The following is a 17597-nucleotide window of genomic DNA, read 5'->3' as shown; positions in this document are numbered from 1 at the left end:
CGTGAAGGGAAGGCTTGATAGGAAGGTGGCGAGTCCTAAGAGATTGGAGGATTTCTTTTGTTCATAAATTTCCCCTGCTTTGATTTTTTTAGTGTTTGTATGTATAATTCTCTTTGAAGTCAATGAGTGCATGAATATGACGTGGATACGTATTTATAAAGTATAATTAGGATCGAAATTTTGTGTGTGTTGTGCTATAATATATTAATTTGTTGCATGATATGCATTTCCCTTGTGTATTGTATTGTGGGAATATGTTCTGTTGGGAATTTCTTTATAGTAGAAATTAGAATGTTGACAGCACTTGATTCCTAGGATGTTAAAATATACAGAGTGTTATGAAAATGGATTTAGGAGGAGGTTGCCAATAAAGATTTGTAATTTCTGCCCATCTCTGCCTCATGGATTGAATCTAAATAACAGCCAGCTGTTTGGCTGAGGTCGGCTTCTTGTGATTCTGTGCAAATCACATTATCTCCCCGTGCCTACCAAAAAATGAATGTGTCTTAATGTAACGTAACTGGTGCTCATGTAAAGCGCTATACCACCTTCGGTTCGAGTTCACGCTATTTAAATCTGCAACAACAAAAATACAATATGCAGCCACGACAGTCCTGTGAGTTACTACTTACAACCATGGCTCACTCGGACAACTCTGAATCATCCCGGCTCCGCATTACCGCCCTCCCCTCTTTTGCCAATGAAGAACCGAGAGCAGCAGTAGCCTTGTCTAACCGGGCCAGAAAGGCTATCATTGCCTGATCAATAACTGTCCATTGTGAAGTCCACCTCCAATCAATCTCACCCCGTTCCAAACAAGTGACACCGTAACGTCTGAGGACTGCTAAAACAAAGGCACGTGCGGACTCAAGAGCCAATCAGCACTTAGAGATTTTGTCTAGCGCACAATGATTGGGTAAGATGCCGCCACTGCTCCAATCTTCGGTCCCTTAACGTATTAGTAGCACATACCGCTCCTGGGGATTCCAGAATATCAGCAGCTATGGAACTGGTTGGTATTCAACCCGGAGTGCTAAAATTACATCAGTTAAAAGATCAACAACGGGCATTAGGCTAAATTCACGGATGGTCCTTGTAAGTAGGGGGAAGGTGTCCACCTTTTGCGCATCCTGGTGGAAGTCTTGTTTTCTTGAGCTAGCGCCTGACATTTTTTAAGTGAACGAAAGGCTTGTTTCTTAGAAACCCCAATAAGAAACTCCAATCATCCAACTGGAGGAGGTACTCTGGGTTTACTCTCTTTTCTTGGATGATTACTAGACCTTCCCGACCGGTACGGCTGCTACAACATCCCCACACTACGTTGTTCTCAGTGTCTTAACATTTCGCCCCCCCCCCCCCCTTTAGAGAGTTGCAGTGTTATATTTCTCTTGCTTAGATCCCTTGACATCCTCTTAAGCAGTGTTTTTATTAGTGACTTACCGGTATCTCTAATGCAGGGCGACACAGCTTGCCTTTCCGAGGCAGGCCCCGACCCGTTCAAGCCCGGAATTGGCGATTTGGATGTTTTTCTCAAAAGGTTGGAGTTTTCGTTCAGTAGCGGAGAAAATCCATGCTACTGTTAATAGACGAATGACTTTGATCTTGGATGGACACGGGCTGGTGGGACTTTACGCGCCTATGTGCTGGCCACGGTGGACCTTATTGGCGTCAGGCGCTGCTCTATTGGTTATGTGCACCTCCAGGGGCGCCCAGTGTAATGTGCTGTTCTTAGATTGCTAACCTGTTTATCGCTTTAGCCACGGGTGTGGGGTAGAGGGGTTGGGGTTGTTGTTAACGGCAATGGTCTGCGCTCTCGTCAGTTCTGGCGAGAGTGGTGTGCCACTACGCCCCCAGACATGGGAGATCCCCAAATACGGTTGTTTGCATTGTTGGGGGTTCCAAAGAGGAGGGGGGGGGGGGGGGGGAGGGGACAGGGGGCGGCTTTGGCAAATTGGGAGTGCTGAAGTGGGTGGCGGGATGGGGGGGGCTGTTGGGGGGGGCTGTTTCTTTGCCTGGTCAAGGGGAAGGAGTCTGAGAAGTCTATGGGCTGTGAATGGAGCTTCAGGTGGAGATTTGGGAACTGTTACAGTGATACTCACGTTGCTACCAGGTCGGTGAGAGTTGTGGGCTGGTCTAGTGGGTGTGGGCTGGCGAAGAGGAATTTACTTTTGGGATGCTCGAAACTCTGGCGATATGGATAGGGGGGTACTCTCACTTGTGTTACATGGAATGTGCGGGGACTCAACAAGCCACAGAAGACTCGTCAAATGCTTGCCTTTTTGAACAGACATGGTGCGCAGGTGGTGTTTCTACAAGAAACGCACCTTAAGGGTAAGGCGGCTGAAATGGTGGCAAACAGTGGGCGGGGGTAAGACTGGCTACGACATACTCTTCCTATGCCCGTGGGGTGATGGTTCTGATAAAAAAGAATGTACCGTTCGAAGTGATTCACGAGGAGATTGACCAGGATGGTAGATATATCATAGTACAGGGTAAACTGTGTGGTACGTTGATTACTCTTCTAAATGTTTATGGTCCTAATGTAGATGACCCTGATTTATTCGTTGCACTCTGGAACAAACTTTATAGCCTTCCACCGTCGGCTATTCTCTGCGGGGGGGGGGAATGGAATGTCACATTAGATTCCGAATTGGACAGGAAACACGACCGACCTTATGAGCGCAAGCGAGCGGCGGATGCGGTGTGTGAGGGTATGAGTGGGCTACAACTGTTGGATGTTTGGCGATTGCGGAATCCTGGCAGGAGGGCGGGGACTTGCTACACATCGGCGCATGATACATGGTCAAGGTTAGACTACTGGTTACTGACCCGTGACGTGAGTGGCTGGGTGCTGAACATCTGCCCCGCACGATTTCCGACCATGCCCCTGTTGCACTGAAGCTGCAGGTACCAACGCATGCCCCCGCTCCATTTACTTGGCGACTCTCCCCTGGGGTGTTGACTGACCAGGTGTTGTGTGAACGTCTGAGGCAGATAGTTGAGGAATTTTTTGAGAATAATGTGGGCTCTGTTGACAATATGAGTACGGTGTGGGAGGCCTTTAAGGTAACAGTGAGAGGTGCATGTATTGGGCTGCGGTCCGGGGTGCTCACGTCCATCAGGGACTCTATGTCCAGGCTCGAAAGAGAGTTGTCGGTTCTGGAGCGCCGTCTGGAGGAGGGGGCGGAAGTCGCGTTACTAGCGGACATTAGATCAAAGGTCACCGAATATAATGGCTTGGCCGACCAAGAGGTAAAATTCCTGTCCAAACGTGCTACAGCCAGATACTATGGAGAAGGGGGTAGGCCGGGAAGGGGGCTTGCTGAGCGGATTAGGGAACCCTGGGCACGTCACTGCACGGTATTGGAGGTTGAGGATCAGGGGGTTGTGGTGACTAAAACGGATGATATACTCGCCTGCTTTTCGAAACAATTATGCGCAGCTCTATGAGCACAGGGACACGGCGGAAGAGGAGGAAGTGGATCGATACTTTGAGGATGTGGCGCTGGTATGGCTTTCCAGGGGCCAACAGGAATTCCTCATGCATCATGTTACTGAGGCGGAGTTTAGGGATGCAATTGCAGCTCTCCCGAATGGGAAAGCGGGCTGGCACGGATGGCTTGCCCGCCGAATTCTATAAAACATATGCAGATTTGCTGATTCCGCAATTGGCAATGGTTTTGGAAGAAGCTTTTGAGTGCGGACGGCTTCCAGAGACTATGAGGGAGGCGCTATTGGTGGTACTACCTAAGCCGGGGAAACCTCTGAACAGGTGCGATTCGTACCGTCCCCTGTCACTCATGAACACTGATGTTAAAATAATTGCCAAAGTGTTAGCCACGAGACTGCGTTTACTTCTACCGGTTATGGTACTGCCAGATCAATCTGGATTTATCCCCCTCAGGTCCACCACTCACAACCTGAGAACGCTATTTGCTGTCCTACACCTCCTTAAGCCGGAACTGGCCGCGGCGGCAGTCATGCTTGATGCCGCCAAAGCCTTTGATTCAGTAGCATGGAAGTATATGTTGGCCGTTCTACATCGGATGGGGGTACCTTTCTTTTTCACGTCACTGATTGCCCTGTTGTATACTGCGCCCACTGCGAGAGTTAGGGTCAACGGTCATGTCTCCTCCTCCTTTCCGATTCAGAGGGGGACGAGGCAGGGCTGTCCTCTCTCGCCCCTGCTTTTTGCCATCATGATGGAGCCGTTGGCCTGTATCCTACGGCAGAGGTATGCGGAAGCAGCGATGAAGTTCCCTCTTAGATCGTTGGCTGTGTCAATGTATGCTGACGACATGGTCCTATATGTCAGGGACCCGGCACTCCACTAGACAACATACTCCGAGAGTTTATTAAATTTGGCTGTCACTCCGGACTGACCATAAATTGGGACAAGTCTGTAGTGTTGCCTCTCACGGATGCTACACACCGGGTTCCATTGGAATTCCCGCTGGAATGGGCGACGGAGTCGGTTCGATACCTGGGCGTCTGGGTACATAGGGATCGTCAGGAAGTCATTCGGGCCAACTACGGCGTTGCCGTTTCCAACTTGGAAGACCAGGTGGCGCGATGGTCTCGTCTCCCACTGACCCTCGCGGATCGCGTGACCTTGATAAAAATGGTGGTGCTGCCAAAATTTCTTTATCTTTTTACGAACATTCCAGTCCCGCTGCGGTCGCATTTCTTTGCAAGGCTGAGGTCCCTTTTGATATCTCTCACCTGGGCCGGCAAGAAACCACGGGTAACTTGGGAGGTGCTGATCAAGCCATATGACCTGGGAGGGTTCGCCCTGCCGGATATGAGGCTTTATTATCTTTGCGCGCAAGCACACTTTGCAAGTTACTGGATGGATGCTCCACCGTACACCCCGCACGTAGCATTGGAGGCGAGTGCGGTTCTGCCGTATCCGTTGAGGGGCCATGATTGTCAACAAGCACTCGGTGTTTGAGAAGGGGGAGATTGATACTGTGCGACTCACGGCGACTGCATGGGACGCCCTAGGTAGACGAGCTGACAGGTTACCGCTATACGCTCCGGCTATGCCACTACTTTATCACTCAGATGTCTCCGTGTCGGGTGAGACTGGAGGGTTACAGATCCTGCGGGAGGCTGGGCTGCAAACTATGGGGGGCTTGTTCCCAGGAGCGTTGTTTCTCTCCTCTCAGGAGATGACAGCCCGCTTGACGAATGCTACTATGTCCACCTTTGTATATGTCAGGCTTCGGGCTGCCGTGCGTGCTTTATACCCGACGTACCCGGAGGAGCCGCTGGCCCTCGGGCCTTACAACTGCTCTACACGGCCAAGGACAGGGCTAAATTGCTGTCTAAACTGTATAAAGCTGCGCAGGAAGATGAGGGAGGTGCGGCCCTGGCTAGGGCACGGTGGGATAGGAGTCTCCCGGAACCATTGAGTGACGACGAATGGACTGAATGCTGTACTATGACTGGGAGATATGTGATCAACGGCAATTTCCGCCTTCTGCATTACAAATTTCTACAACAGTGGTATTACACGCCGGTTCAACTGGTTCGATATGGACTCCGGTCCACTGCTCAATGTGTCCGGTGTGGAGCTGAGGACGCTGACTTTGTGCACCTGGCCTGGGGATGCTCGCGTGTCTACGACTTCTGGAAAGAGGTGACTGAAAGGCTGACTGTCATGGCGTCGACTGAAGTGCAGCTGGATATGCGCCTGTGTCTTTTGGGAATTGCTTCTGGTGAGGCTGCGTCGTCGCGACGGCTGGTGGTACTGGCGCTTCAATTGGCTAAAAGGAGGGTTGCTATGGGATGGGGAGGGAGGAGAGCGCCTGATGTGCAACTGTGGATGAATGATATGGCCTACTGCAGGGACCAACTGAACTGTTATTATGAGGAATTACCTGCGGCGTCTCGCCCAAGGGACGTGTGGGCTCCGTTTACACTTTATATGCAGTCCTTAGCTAACAGTGACAGCGATGGGAGTGCGGCTGATGCTCTGTCGGAAGGAGAGGATGGGGCAGCCTGAGAAGATCCTGTGTGAGGTACTATGATTGAACTATGGCCTGTGTAGGGTATTCGCGCAGTGGACCTAGCAGGGGGATTGAAGTGGGCTGCGTGATTGGCGTGGCATGACTGCCTTGCAGAGCTCCGCGACGGCTTCTGAATGGCTACAGGATGTGGGTGAAGGTTCCATACCCCGGGGTTGTTCTACTAGACATCTATTGATTTAGCTGCCTCATTCACACTATGCCTACTGGACTTGATCTATACACTGAAACCAGGACCGGGGGGGGGGGGGGGGGGGGGGGGGGGGGGGTTTGGGGGAAATGAAGTTCGTTGATGTTTACCTTTATTTGAGAAAAACTGAAAATTAGACCGAGATCACATGGGGGCGATCCGGCCACAATCCACGGGTGTGCTATGAACATTACATCTGGACCAACTGTGGTGCCTTCGTGAGCTGTAACTCTCTGGTACCTGCATATGTGCTGTTGATGTACATTGTGAAGCTCATTTGACTCGTATGGTACACTGATTGCGGCCGGCCCTAGCAGTGGGTTGTAGGCACACCGCTGTGTATATGAATAATGTGCAATAAAGGTCTTCCAAAAAAAAAAAAAAATAGACGAATGACTGATCACTTGCACTGCTGACTTATTTACACCTCTTTCACTACTGCCCCTCGCCAACACTATTTTACTGACCTCTGTAACTGGTGGTCACACTTCTAGCTAGGGTGACCAACTGGCATGGGTGTGAATTCAGGGCAAGGAGTGTAAAAATTCAGGACCAGGGGTCAAAATTCAGAACAAAAATTCAGGGCGGAGGGTCAAAATTCAGGACAATTACTGACACTACAAATTAAGTTGTGCAATAGTATGTTAGTAAATAGACAACAAACACAAGTAAAAGTCAAAATAAGTGACATAGCGGCCTCCCCATTTTCAAGTCCTAGAAAATCCCATATTGCTCTGGGTGTTTCTTCTGGCCAAAGGGAAAGGAAATAGGATTTTAGTGCTGCCCAGCACTTCAACAGTTGCGCGGTGAATGGGAACAATGTGAGCCACCGTGTTGGGACATGCCGAAACAAAGGCTGCCACTCTAGGACCACAAAAGTGAAAAACCCTTTCCACCCCGCTGTCCGCTTTGTAGAGGAAGGAGAAATGGCTGTAGACTTTTAGAACAAAGGATTCTACATCCATTGAAAGTTCATAAATAGCTTGTTTAGCACAGTTATGCAGGATATGGGCAGAACAGTTTGCAGGGAGAAGGTCTCCATTTGCTCCCTTCAAATGCTGGAACAGAATGATGTCGTCCATAGTCAACACTTGCGTTGTCCCCACAGTATGCCGCGACGTGCTCCATTTTCAAACCATGGTTATTTAATTTTGTTTGTGATCTGCTGTGCAATAGCTGTAGCAGTCTCTGCTACATCCTCGTAGAAATCCAGCAGAGTGTAGGCCACACCGGAGGTGAAATTAAAGTGCAGCAACTAAAGTGGATAGCGTTTAATGTTACCTTTGTTTGAGGCGTCACAGCAAACGGAAAAATATCCATCTTTTAAGTCTTCTTGTGCTCGCTGCAACGATAGAGGTGCAGGCACATTTAGAGTGATGCTCGAGGCCTTTGTGCGGCCACAAGATGCTTCCATCGCTATGGATGAGTCGGGATACATTACTTTGCTTAGCTTGATGCCACAATCCAGGGAGCGATAGGAGATGTGATGCTTCACAGCATGGTACACCAGTCACCTCTGCAGCTATGACCTAAAATGTAAAAAAAAAAAAAAAAAAAAAAAAAAAAAAAAATTACACATAAAGGTATAAGCACTTAAAGAAAATCTCCATTGGTGAAGAAAACGATGGCCACAATGGGGCTTAGAACAGCAAATTCAAACTAAAGTGTCGGCTGGTAACTCATAAGCAATTATGACGTGCTCTTAATATAAACAGAGTGAGAAAAGCGCGGTAAAGGCAACCTGACTTGGTAAACACTGCTGCACATTTAAAGAAAGTAACAGAAAAATTGTTAGATGGCTCGCCTATTCAGTTTGGGAGTCTTAGAGTGTGACAAAGCAAGAAGAGTGTAAAAGAATTACAAAAGTCCCATGTCACATTATGATGAAGCAAGCAATTACTTACTTTGGATACTTCTGACTGGAAGCTTGGTTGCAGGTAAGATGAAATTGTGGCACTCAGTATGTGGAGTTATGTTTGGATGCGATGACACAACTTGTGCATGCTACTATCATGCAAAATAGTTAGGCCTAAACATAATACTGGGACCAGAGTGTCAGCCGTTTTTAGGCTGATCTGGTCACCGGAGACTGAGGCATAGGAGAAGCACAGCATTTGTAAAACTGAAATGTTTAAACTAACACAAAACGTGGAAGGCGGACTTGCCTACAGGGACATTTAAAGTTGTCACCTTAATGCCAATATCTTTAAATATTCTTAAATGAATACCGTCTTCTGTATTTATGAAACATGCATGGGTTCTGCAAACATTGTCTGATCCTGGGCATGTGCAATTTCTCTCCTGTCCATCTTCATTGGCTTAGGTTATAAATGCTGCTTTACGATTGTTAGGTCTCGACTATTCGATCCCGTAAGGGATAAATAGACAAGAGTCATTGCTTCACCATCCCACAGTAGGTTCGCTTTGGTTTTATTCTTGTACTGCTTTGTGCAGCTTTTAGGAAAAAAAGCATCTCTTTTGCTTTTGGAACTTCCTGCTGTCTGCGACTTATGTGCACCGTTCTCATTTTTCGACAGTGTGCGATGCTTTGCACAATAGTGTTTCATTTTATTTAGAGGCTATTTGCGGGGCAGGGCGGTACAAGTTTTGAAAAAGAGGAAGAAAAGGATTTACTATTTAAACATCTACGCTAAAATCTGTGCTTAGCATAGTGTGCTGCATACTGGTTTTTTGCTGCTTATGTCTTTACATCCAGATCTACAATACAACAACTAACATTACACCCAGTTATTTTATTTGATTTTATATAGCGCGAACATTACCCGAGAACGAACAAGGACTATTGGCTTCGTCAATGGTTGTTAGTAGTGCTGCGCACCACTCTCGGGCTCACCTCCTGCTCCCCCTTTCACAATGCGCGTGCACCCCCCCCACCGCTCCAGTTTGTTCTCTATTCGCCTCCCGCACCAGTGCGGTCTCTTGGGCTCTGTGAGCACAGCCATTTTTTTTTCAGTAATTGAAAATAACACTTTTCGTAGCCATAGTAGGGATAGCCGTGGCACAGAGCAGCATACCGGGTCCCGGGATGAAGACATTGCAGGCATGAGAGCCACCGTTTTATGTTTTTTTAAAAACATAACACATCTCCAATAGAAGTGGTTAAAGAGCTGGGCACTTATCGCACCATCCAATGCTCATGACACCAATGGAGCATCTGTTAAACCATGCAAGGTGAAACACCAATGCCCAGAAGTTAGATCGTTGTTTTAAACATTTACGCTAAAATCTGTGCTTAGTATAGTGTGCTGCGGACTGGAATTTTGATGCTTATGTCTAAACATCCATATATACAATACAACAACTAACATTACACCTACAACGAACAAGGACTATTGGCTTTGTCAATGGTTGCTAGTTGTGCCGCGCACCACTCTCGGGCTCACCTCCTACTCCCCCCCTTTCACAATGCGCGTGCACTCCCCCCTTTTGTTCTCTATTTCGCCTCCCAAACCCATGCGGTCTCTTGAGCTCTGTGGGCACAGCCATGTTTTTTAGTAATTGAAAAGAACACTTTTTGTAGCCACAGTAGGTATAGCCGTGGCACAGAGCAGCATAATGTGTCCCGATATTAAGACATTGCAGGCATAACTTAACATTTGCTTTTGTAATTTCTTCATTTGTAATGTTCTCCTCCTGTATCAGTTATGTTCCTATTGTGAAGCACTCTGACACCTTCGGGTAAAGTCCGCTCTCTATAAAACGCATAAAATAAGTAAATAAATAAAATAAGAGCCACTGTTTTATGTTTCTTTTAAAAACATCACACATCTCCACTTGAAGTGCTTCAACAGTCGGGCACTTACAGCACCACCACAAAGCCCCAGCACCATCACCCAGCACCACTCCACCATCACTCCAGCGCCACCACACCATCACTCCAGCGCCAACATTCAACAACAACTGGTTCAAATATGTTCACTCAATGTTTCAAGCTTTATTACGAATGTCACAAAAAGATGTTAACATTTCACTTATGTTCTTGGATTTATCACAATAAAATACACTGAACATAATTTTCACAAAAGTTATCTATACTACTATTATAAAGGAAGAACTTTGAACCTTTGAGGCGGGTAAACTCGGGAACCAGAGTGCCAATTCACACACCCGATACATTGTTGTAATCGTCAGGGTGTGCAGATGGACATAGGCTATATAAACTTAATAACTATACGTTACTTAAAAAATGTACAGAAAAAAAAAAAAAAAAAAAAGAAGTCCCTTGGAAGGAGCGCCGGCCGCGACGTGCGTGCCCGACGTGAGGAGCGCGGGGAGGAGCGGCGTCCAGGAGCGCGAGGAGGACCGGCGGACAGGCGGGGAGAAGCGGATGAGGTAGGTTATTTATTTAGGAGCGGTGGAAAAATGAAGCACAAATGAAAATCGTGAGCAACAGGAAGCAAACGGAGCATTACAAAAGTGAGCCAAATGGTGCATTACAGGAGGAAAAAGTTACGTGTGCAGGTTACAAAAGCGTACATCGTCAGCAAGAGGAAGCAAACAGAGCATTACAAAAGTGAGCCAAACGGTGCATTACAGGAGGATAAAGTTACGTGTGCAGGTTACAAAAGCGAAGAAAGCAAACAGAGGTATAGGAGAAAAAAGTTAGTAATTTTTTTTATTACATTTGCTATTACAAAGGGCTTCAGTATGAGTGGTAAGGAAGGACACGCTTGAAGAGGGACTTGGTGGTATGGACGTTGTTTGTGGTAGGATGACCAGACGTCCTGGATTTCCCGGGACTGTCGCGGATTTCAGAGTACTGTCCCGAAGTTTTTCTTCATGTTAAGTACGTCTCGGTTTTCAGAACAAATGTCAAGTCCTCCTGCAAATCAAAGCCCTGTTGAAAGTTCTGCTCATGCTTCGAGAACTTTTACAGGCACACCTAACATTGGAAATAATGTATCTGCCTCTTCCAAGCAGAGCAGGAGAAAGCCGGCTGCGTGCTCAGAGGAGACACAGTGGGAGGAGGGCAGTGGGCTCAGGCTGGCGATCCCGCCATAGGCACGCCTTTACATAGATAAATAGCAAAATATATATTTACACACTCACACACACACACAGGGCTTTAAGTGGGATGGAAAAACTGGGGGGGTCCTAGCAAAGTGGCGTGATCAACGTAATTAGGGTCCGGCTTAAAAGCACCTAAGCTGAAAATCTATGCCTAGCTTCTCAGGTTGCCATCCGACTGGCAATTCGGAACTTCTGTCATTACATCCAGGTATACAATTCAGCAAGTAACACTACCCTTAGAACAAGTCAGTACTATTGGCTTTGTCAATGGGTTTTAGTTGCACAACATGAATAAGCAATAGCCATGGCTTCGTAGTGTAACATATTGAAAATGCTCCTTTCTTGAAGTGATAACACTATAAAAGAACAACTCTCCTTGAAATTCACATGAAAGACAGTGAAGGGACCAGTCTCATCACCTGCTTTTCAGAACTGCTGGTGCTGAACACCAGCAAGACCAGGCCCACTTAAAGAGTGTGTGTGCGTGTATAAAACTCAGAACAGGCCAGAAATAGAAGTACAGGACTAAAAGATCAGAAGCCTTGAGAGCGCTGACATTTACACTGACAAACAGCCATGAACACCCCTTTTAAAGGTGTACTGACACGGAGGCATGCATTCTGCATATACTTCCTTTTGAATGCATTGGACCGAAAAGGGAACTTGGAGGGGCGCATTAGAAAATTATCCAATTGTAGGTATATATTTACCTATTTTTTTAATAGATTTTAAATTTTGTCTATTATACAGTGCATTGATAAGTGTGTGTATCCATGTATTTAGAGAGATTGTAGCTAACCTCAAGGCAACCGGGTGCTCTGTTAATTTATAATCCACTTAGTCCTGTTATGTAGTTGATTGTTGACTGTTTGAGGCAATTCTTGAGCCTCTGTTTACACAAAAATTGCTTACATAACCTGCTGTGGAATGGGAAGAGATGCTTGTTGGAATAGGGAACAGCTGTACCATCTACAATGCCTTAAATTACAACTAAGAAATGAATGGAGTGCTTGCTTTCAAAAGCTATGCACTCTTAAGGTGCTGTCATTTATGTCAAACTCATCGAGTTGTTGCCAGGAATAAATTATGAAAATGTGACATAGCGTGACATTTGTGATCATGACGAAGCACTTACACAGTGATATATTTATAGCTTTTCCCTACATATTAGCCAGCCGAAAACCTTTATTAAAGTGCTATCAAGGTGCAGCTGCCATCAGATATCGCTGCTTGTTGATTGTCAGCTTCACTAAATCCAAACTTAACTTTAATTTGGGAGGGGTGGTGGGAGATGACCATTGTAATCAGATCTTATAAGGCTTTCTGCAAGCTTTCAGTAAAAGTATGCAGATCGGTACTGGGGCACACAAGCACGGTGGCCTACACACAATCTGTTCAAGTATTTAATTTGGGCTGCTGTATTTCACCACAGACCGAACTCCACAGAAGTCATGTTAAACCTCTTAGTTAGTACAGCCCTGCTTCTCTAAAGACCATCAACAGGCATGCATAAAGCTTCTTGTTTGAGGATGTCAGCTCCAGTTTTCTTTACTTTTTGACATTCAAAAAGTGCCCCTTTAAAGCTGGCTCTTCTTAATATAGGCAACAGCTCCTCTGCACTTTAATTACTCTCCCCATGGGTGTGCAAGTTTACTTTATATTAGCCACTAAACTACCTCATGGTATAAAATTTTAGAGGGGGCTGCATCTAATTCTTTGTCAGAGCGCTTACACAGCGATACCTTTACAGCTAGAGACCTACATTGTACTACTGTGCGATAATATGCTGCATCACTAAATATTTATATGGTCCCAAAGGCGAGACCGATTGCATTGCTAATGTTTTTTTCCATACTCAGTGCTAAAACAGATTGGATAAAACCTCTGTGTTATCAGCCTCTTAGCATTTAAAAAAATAAGACATATGAATAGGAGGAACTTACTAAAAATGTTGAGGGGGGGGGGGGGCTGGTTCTCGTTCTTTAGGGAGTAGACCTTTTAAGGACAGCCTATAAAATGGTGTTGTCGTAATCATACTTTTTACTGCTTTATAGGTTACATAATTGAGAGCAACCCATTAACCAGACCCCCCAGGATATAGCGGCATGGATTAGCAAATTTAGCGGCACAAATATGGAAATAAAGCGGCAATTTTGCGGCATTTTATTTGGCCATTTTTCCTACAACAAATACAGATATCTTGGTTTTTTGAGTTAATTAACAACATGAAGCTATATATATTTGGTTTAATAACAATGTAGACACTTTGGGGCAGATTTACAAGTCCCTTGCGCCCCTTTTACACCACTGTTGCATCACTTTTGTGACACAGCGGCAGCGCAAAAGATGCGCCATGGTGCGGGGTACTTACAACGTGACGCATCTGGGAGATGCGTCACGTTGTAAAGCCCTGCGCCAGAAGGAGGCATTCCTGCGCAGAAACGCCTCCTAAAAGTGGCTGAGTGAAATCTACAAGATTTCACTCAGTCACTTTTGGGCCCATGCTGCGTCAAAACCCTGCGCCTGCTTGAAGCAGGCGTAAGGCGTTTGGCAAACAAGCCTTTCTATAGCCTTACCTCTGACTCTTCCCCCTCCATCTCCCCTTTACTCGTCCCAAACCTCCTCCTACTGCTATCATCTCCAAAGAAACCCTTCCCTCTTCTATCCCTCCACAACTCTTTTCAATCCAAAAGACTTGCATGTACACTGCTCAAATAAATTTCTTATTTCCCCTGTAGTAATTCCCAACTAATCCTGTGTGCGTTCCGGAGTAGCGGCTACCTGCCGAAAAGTGCTTCGACACTTCATTAGGGGTAGCCAGCCCTATATACATGCAAACCCTTTCCTCCGCTATCTTTATTCAAAACAAATAACAAACTCACATGTCCATCGCTCAAATTAATTTCATATCTCCCTATAGTATACTAATTCGCGAATAATCCTCTTTGGGTTCCGGGGTAGCATGCTACTCGAGGAAAGGCGCTTCGACACCTTCTCAGGAGTGGTAAGCGCTATATAAATGCAAATACAATAAACAAATTTATCCTGCTACTGTTGTAACACGCTGGTGACTTCGCTACATAAAATTGCAGATGGTTTATCGCAGTGAACCTTCTGTGATGGTGGCTCTACTCTCGATGCAACGGAAAAATAACAGTTCTACACGTATGATGAAATGTCATACAGAAAGACACATTACGTGGACTACCAGACGAGTGTCCCATAACATACAGCATGGCGTAGGAACTTGCTTTGCTCACGCTGGTGATTGACCCAATTCCCCTTCAGAAGACTATGCCTCAGTCTCTGGTAACCGGAAAGAGTGAGGAATAGTGAACATACACTGAAAATAAACGCACATCACGCTTCATGAAGCAAAGAAATCAGCAACTAAACTTACCGATCACCAAATCGGAATGAGTAGGTGTTCGCTGGGAAACGGCTAGTCCACGGTAGACTAGTTATTCAAAAATGCAAAAGCTGAAGGCTCCAAACGTGCTCTGCATGTCCGGCAGTACCGTAGCTGTCTCATTGGCCCTGACGCATCAGGCCAATAAGAACACTCCTGTAGTGTACTAACAAGCTCTAGGATTGGATGATGGCTTTCAAGCCAATCCTAGATCGCTTTGTTTGTTCTCCATAGTAACGATTGGAGGAACGGTTGGTGATAGCAAGGCATATGATTGGCCCAACAATTGGTCACCCAACAGCAGGTAAAATTACGGACAAATGGCGTCCGTTAAAGAAACCTTCACGGACAACGGACAGACGGCCGAAATTACGGGCTGTCCGTGAAATTTACGGACGGTTGGTCACCCAACTTCTACCACTATATTTGTGTTTATATTAGCAGTGCCAGTTTCCCAGACACTCCTAGCTGTAACTTTAGTGCCCTGCTTGTAGCACTAATGTTCGAGCACTATTGTCTCTCACCGCTCTACACTATTGGCGTTTTTCCGCCACATTACCCCCGCTTTCTTTTCAATGCCTTGTCCAGTTAACAGAATCCCTCACGTAGTGCAGTGCATTTATTTACGTTCTTGCTTTCTACTTTGCAGCATCAAAAGCAGTGTATCGTTTATTGTCTCCACCCTCCTATCCCAGAGTAACCCTGCTTGCTTATTTTCGTTCCTGATCTAAGTCACATTAATTTCGTATACTACGATGAGGGCTACTCTTGTATATGTTTGTAAGCTCTGTCATTCAATTCTTAACTTTCAGACTTCGTTTAGCTTTTTGGTGTAATTAACATAAAACAAATCCATCAATTAGAGCTGATTGAGACTATGCAAATACTGCTAAGGTATTACATTGCGAAGTTACCAGATTGCAACGACGTCCTCCTAGATCTTAAGGAATTCAGTTGTTATCATTAATAAGAGTTTTTAACACATTTAAAATCAATTTACATCCAGTTAATGCTGCAACTTTTTGCCCACATCTTTTTATAGGCGTCCCATACTTAATACTCTGATTGTAAACAGAAAAAGCGGGCTGTCTAATTTTCATTCTCAGAGGAAGAAATTGATCTTTTCACTAACCTGATGTTGGGGATGCAGCTTGTTTAAAGGTCAGTTGTGAGAAGAGGGGCTGCTGGCAGAAGGGTAACGGCTCAGGTAGCAGGAAATTGGCCAGCAATTACTGAAACGACACCCAGTTTTCACCTCTGGGTCATACACACTTTACTTTTTGAAGAAAATTCTTGTTGGGTGGAGTTTCAAAGTCTCCCAAAATGAATGGATTCAGCACTGAGGAGGACAGTAGAGATGAACCACCTGCACCTAGCACTCCGTTTTATGGCCAAAGCTGCTGCCTGATTGACGATGGGGAAAGATGTGTTCGGCCAGCTGGAAATGCGTCCTTCAGTAAGCGCATCCAGAAGAGTATCTCTCAGAAGAAGCTGAAGCTGGACATCGATAAGAGCGTGAGTATCCCTCATTTTGTATGTGTTGGTAAAGGTATGGCACTTTATGGCATTTTGTCTACCCCACTGCTTATTTCTCCTTGACCATCAGAATTCCGAATCATCCTGTTGCATGGAACGAATGGAGCTATATGCCTAACGCAGACTTTTAATTTGTCTGAATGTTATTGTCAAAACGAGATTACATGTTTTAATTAAGCCAGCCGTTATGTTGGTAGAGGCTCAGCTGGGTTTCTCCGACTATCCACCACACATAGATTCAATGGTAAGTCAAAACTTTCCATGCCTTCACTGTGGAGATGACACGAACCGGAAATCACAGCTGGGGTTAACAGAATAGACACAGAAGAGGATGCCTTGCTTCTCCCTCCTGTGTAACGCAGAGTAAAGAAGAAATACATAAGTCAAAAAACCTGGCATGAGCTGATATGCACATGCCTCTTTTCCACTTCTCGTACAATACAAGATACAAGGCAAATGCTTGAGGACACAAACTATATGGTAACATTAGATCTAGCATAAAGAATGCATGCTGCAATAAGCTCTGACTGAAAAATTAAAGATATATTGAAACCGCATCACTTAGGCATGCATTCAGACTGGTCAAGGCACACAAACTATTTAAAACAACCAACTACACCACCGATCCCTATTGATACATGGCCTTGAACACAGCTAAATACAAATTCTCACTCATCCACCTAAAACTTCAAAATGCACACATGTCTGTACACTTATCCCCCCCTATAGACAGTCGTCTACTTTCGATTAATTATTACATTTACCTAGTGATACTTGTATTCTAGGTGTAGATATGCCAAACCTGTTTTCCAAATGAGCTGTAAACAGAGTATGTCGAATAAGGTGTTGGAAAGGGGCTGACATCTACACATTTGTAAGCCTGGGCATGTCAAGTGCTGGTTTGGCTATTTTACATCCCTTTAGGACCCTGACTATATCTACGTTTATCCTACAGTAGACATATCTGCTGGGGTTTTCTTAACTGCCTTCCCTTGTGCCAACCATACCAACATGGAGGTGCTAGGTGGTCTGTCTCTTAATATAAGCAGCTGATGGAACAGTCCATATAGTAACTGTGCTCACATTGTTTTATTTAGGGTGGCCCACGAGTGGGATAGATGTAAAACATCCGGTTTTAATAATGAGGTCGTTATTGTTAAATTATTTCACGAGTATCAATGCTGATCGAAGCAGATGTTCATCAAAACATGATGTAACTAGCCAGCGCATCCACATTCCTTCCATACAAATGCCTATGTTTATAATCCTTGTTCCCCTTATCATATCCCACAGGTAAAACACAGAGGGAGATCTCTCTTCTCCTCCTTTGATATCCAATGCAGAGCTCAATTTGTTTATCCTTTGACTTGTCTGATGTTTGCAGGGTTGCCTGTCGAAAGAC

The 17597-nt window shown here is 45.5% G+C and overlaps 1 protein-coding gene and 1 long non-coding RNA gene across 2 annotated transcripts in view; one reads left to right on the top strand and one right to left on the bottom strand.

Moving 5' to 3' along the window:
- Nucleotides 1-261: 261 nt before the first annotated feature.
- On the bottom strand, nucleotides 262-14780 carry LOC147702583 (uncharacterized). Its single transcript, XR_015297539.1, has 3 exons — nucleotides 14651-14780; nucleotides 6617-7748; nucleotides 262-1594 (listed from the first exon to the last, which is right to left on the bottom strand). It is a non-coding gene; the product is annotated as an uncharacterized LOC147702583 (long non-coding RNA).
- A 124-nt stretch (nucleotides 14781-14904) lies between these two features.
- The window catches only part of SAP30L (SAP30 like), a 32442-nt gene continuing 29749 nt past the window's right edge, over nucleotides 14905-17597 (top strand). The window contains exon 1 of the mRNA XM_086931254.1: nucleotides 14905-16174. Within this exon, the coding sequence (XP_086787380.1) occupies nucleotides 15983-16174 (192 nt within the window). The 5' untranslated portion in view covers nucleotides 14905-15982. The remainder of the gene's footprint in view (nucleotides 16175-17597) is intronic.

The sequence above is a fragment of the Lissotriton vulgaris genome, chromosome 7 (genome assembly GCF_964263255.1).
Source record: "Lissotriton vulgaris chromosome 7, aLisVul1.2, whole genome shotgun sequence".
Lineage (NCBI taxonomy): Eukaryota > Metazoa > Chordata > Amphibia > Caudata > Salamandridae > Lissotriton > Lissotriton vulgaris.
The sequence above is the reverse complement of the archived record's forward strand: the minus strand, read 5'-3'. Positions and strand labels throughout refer to the sequence as shown.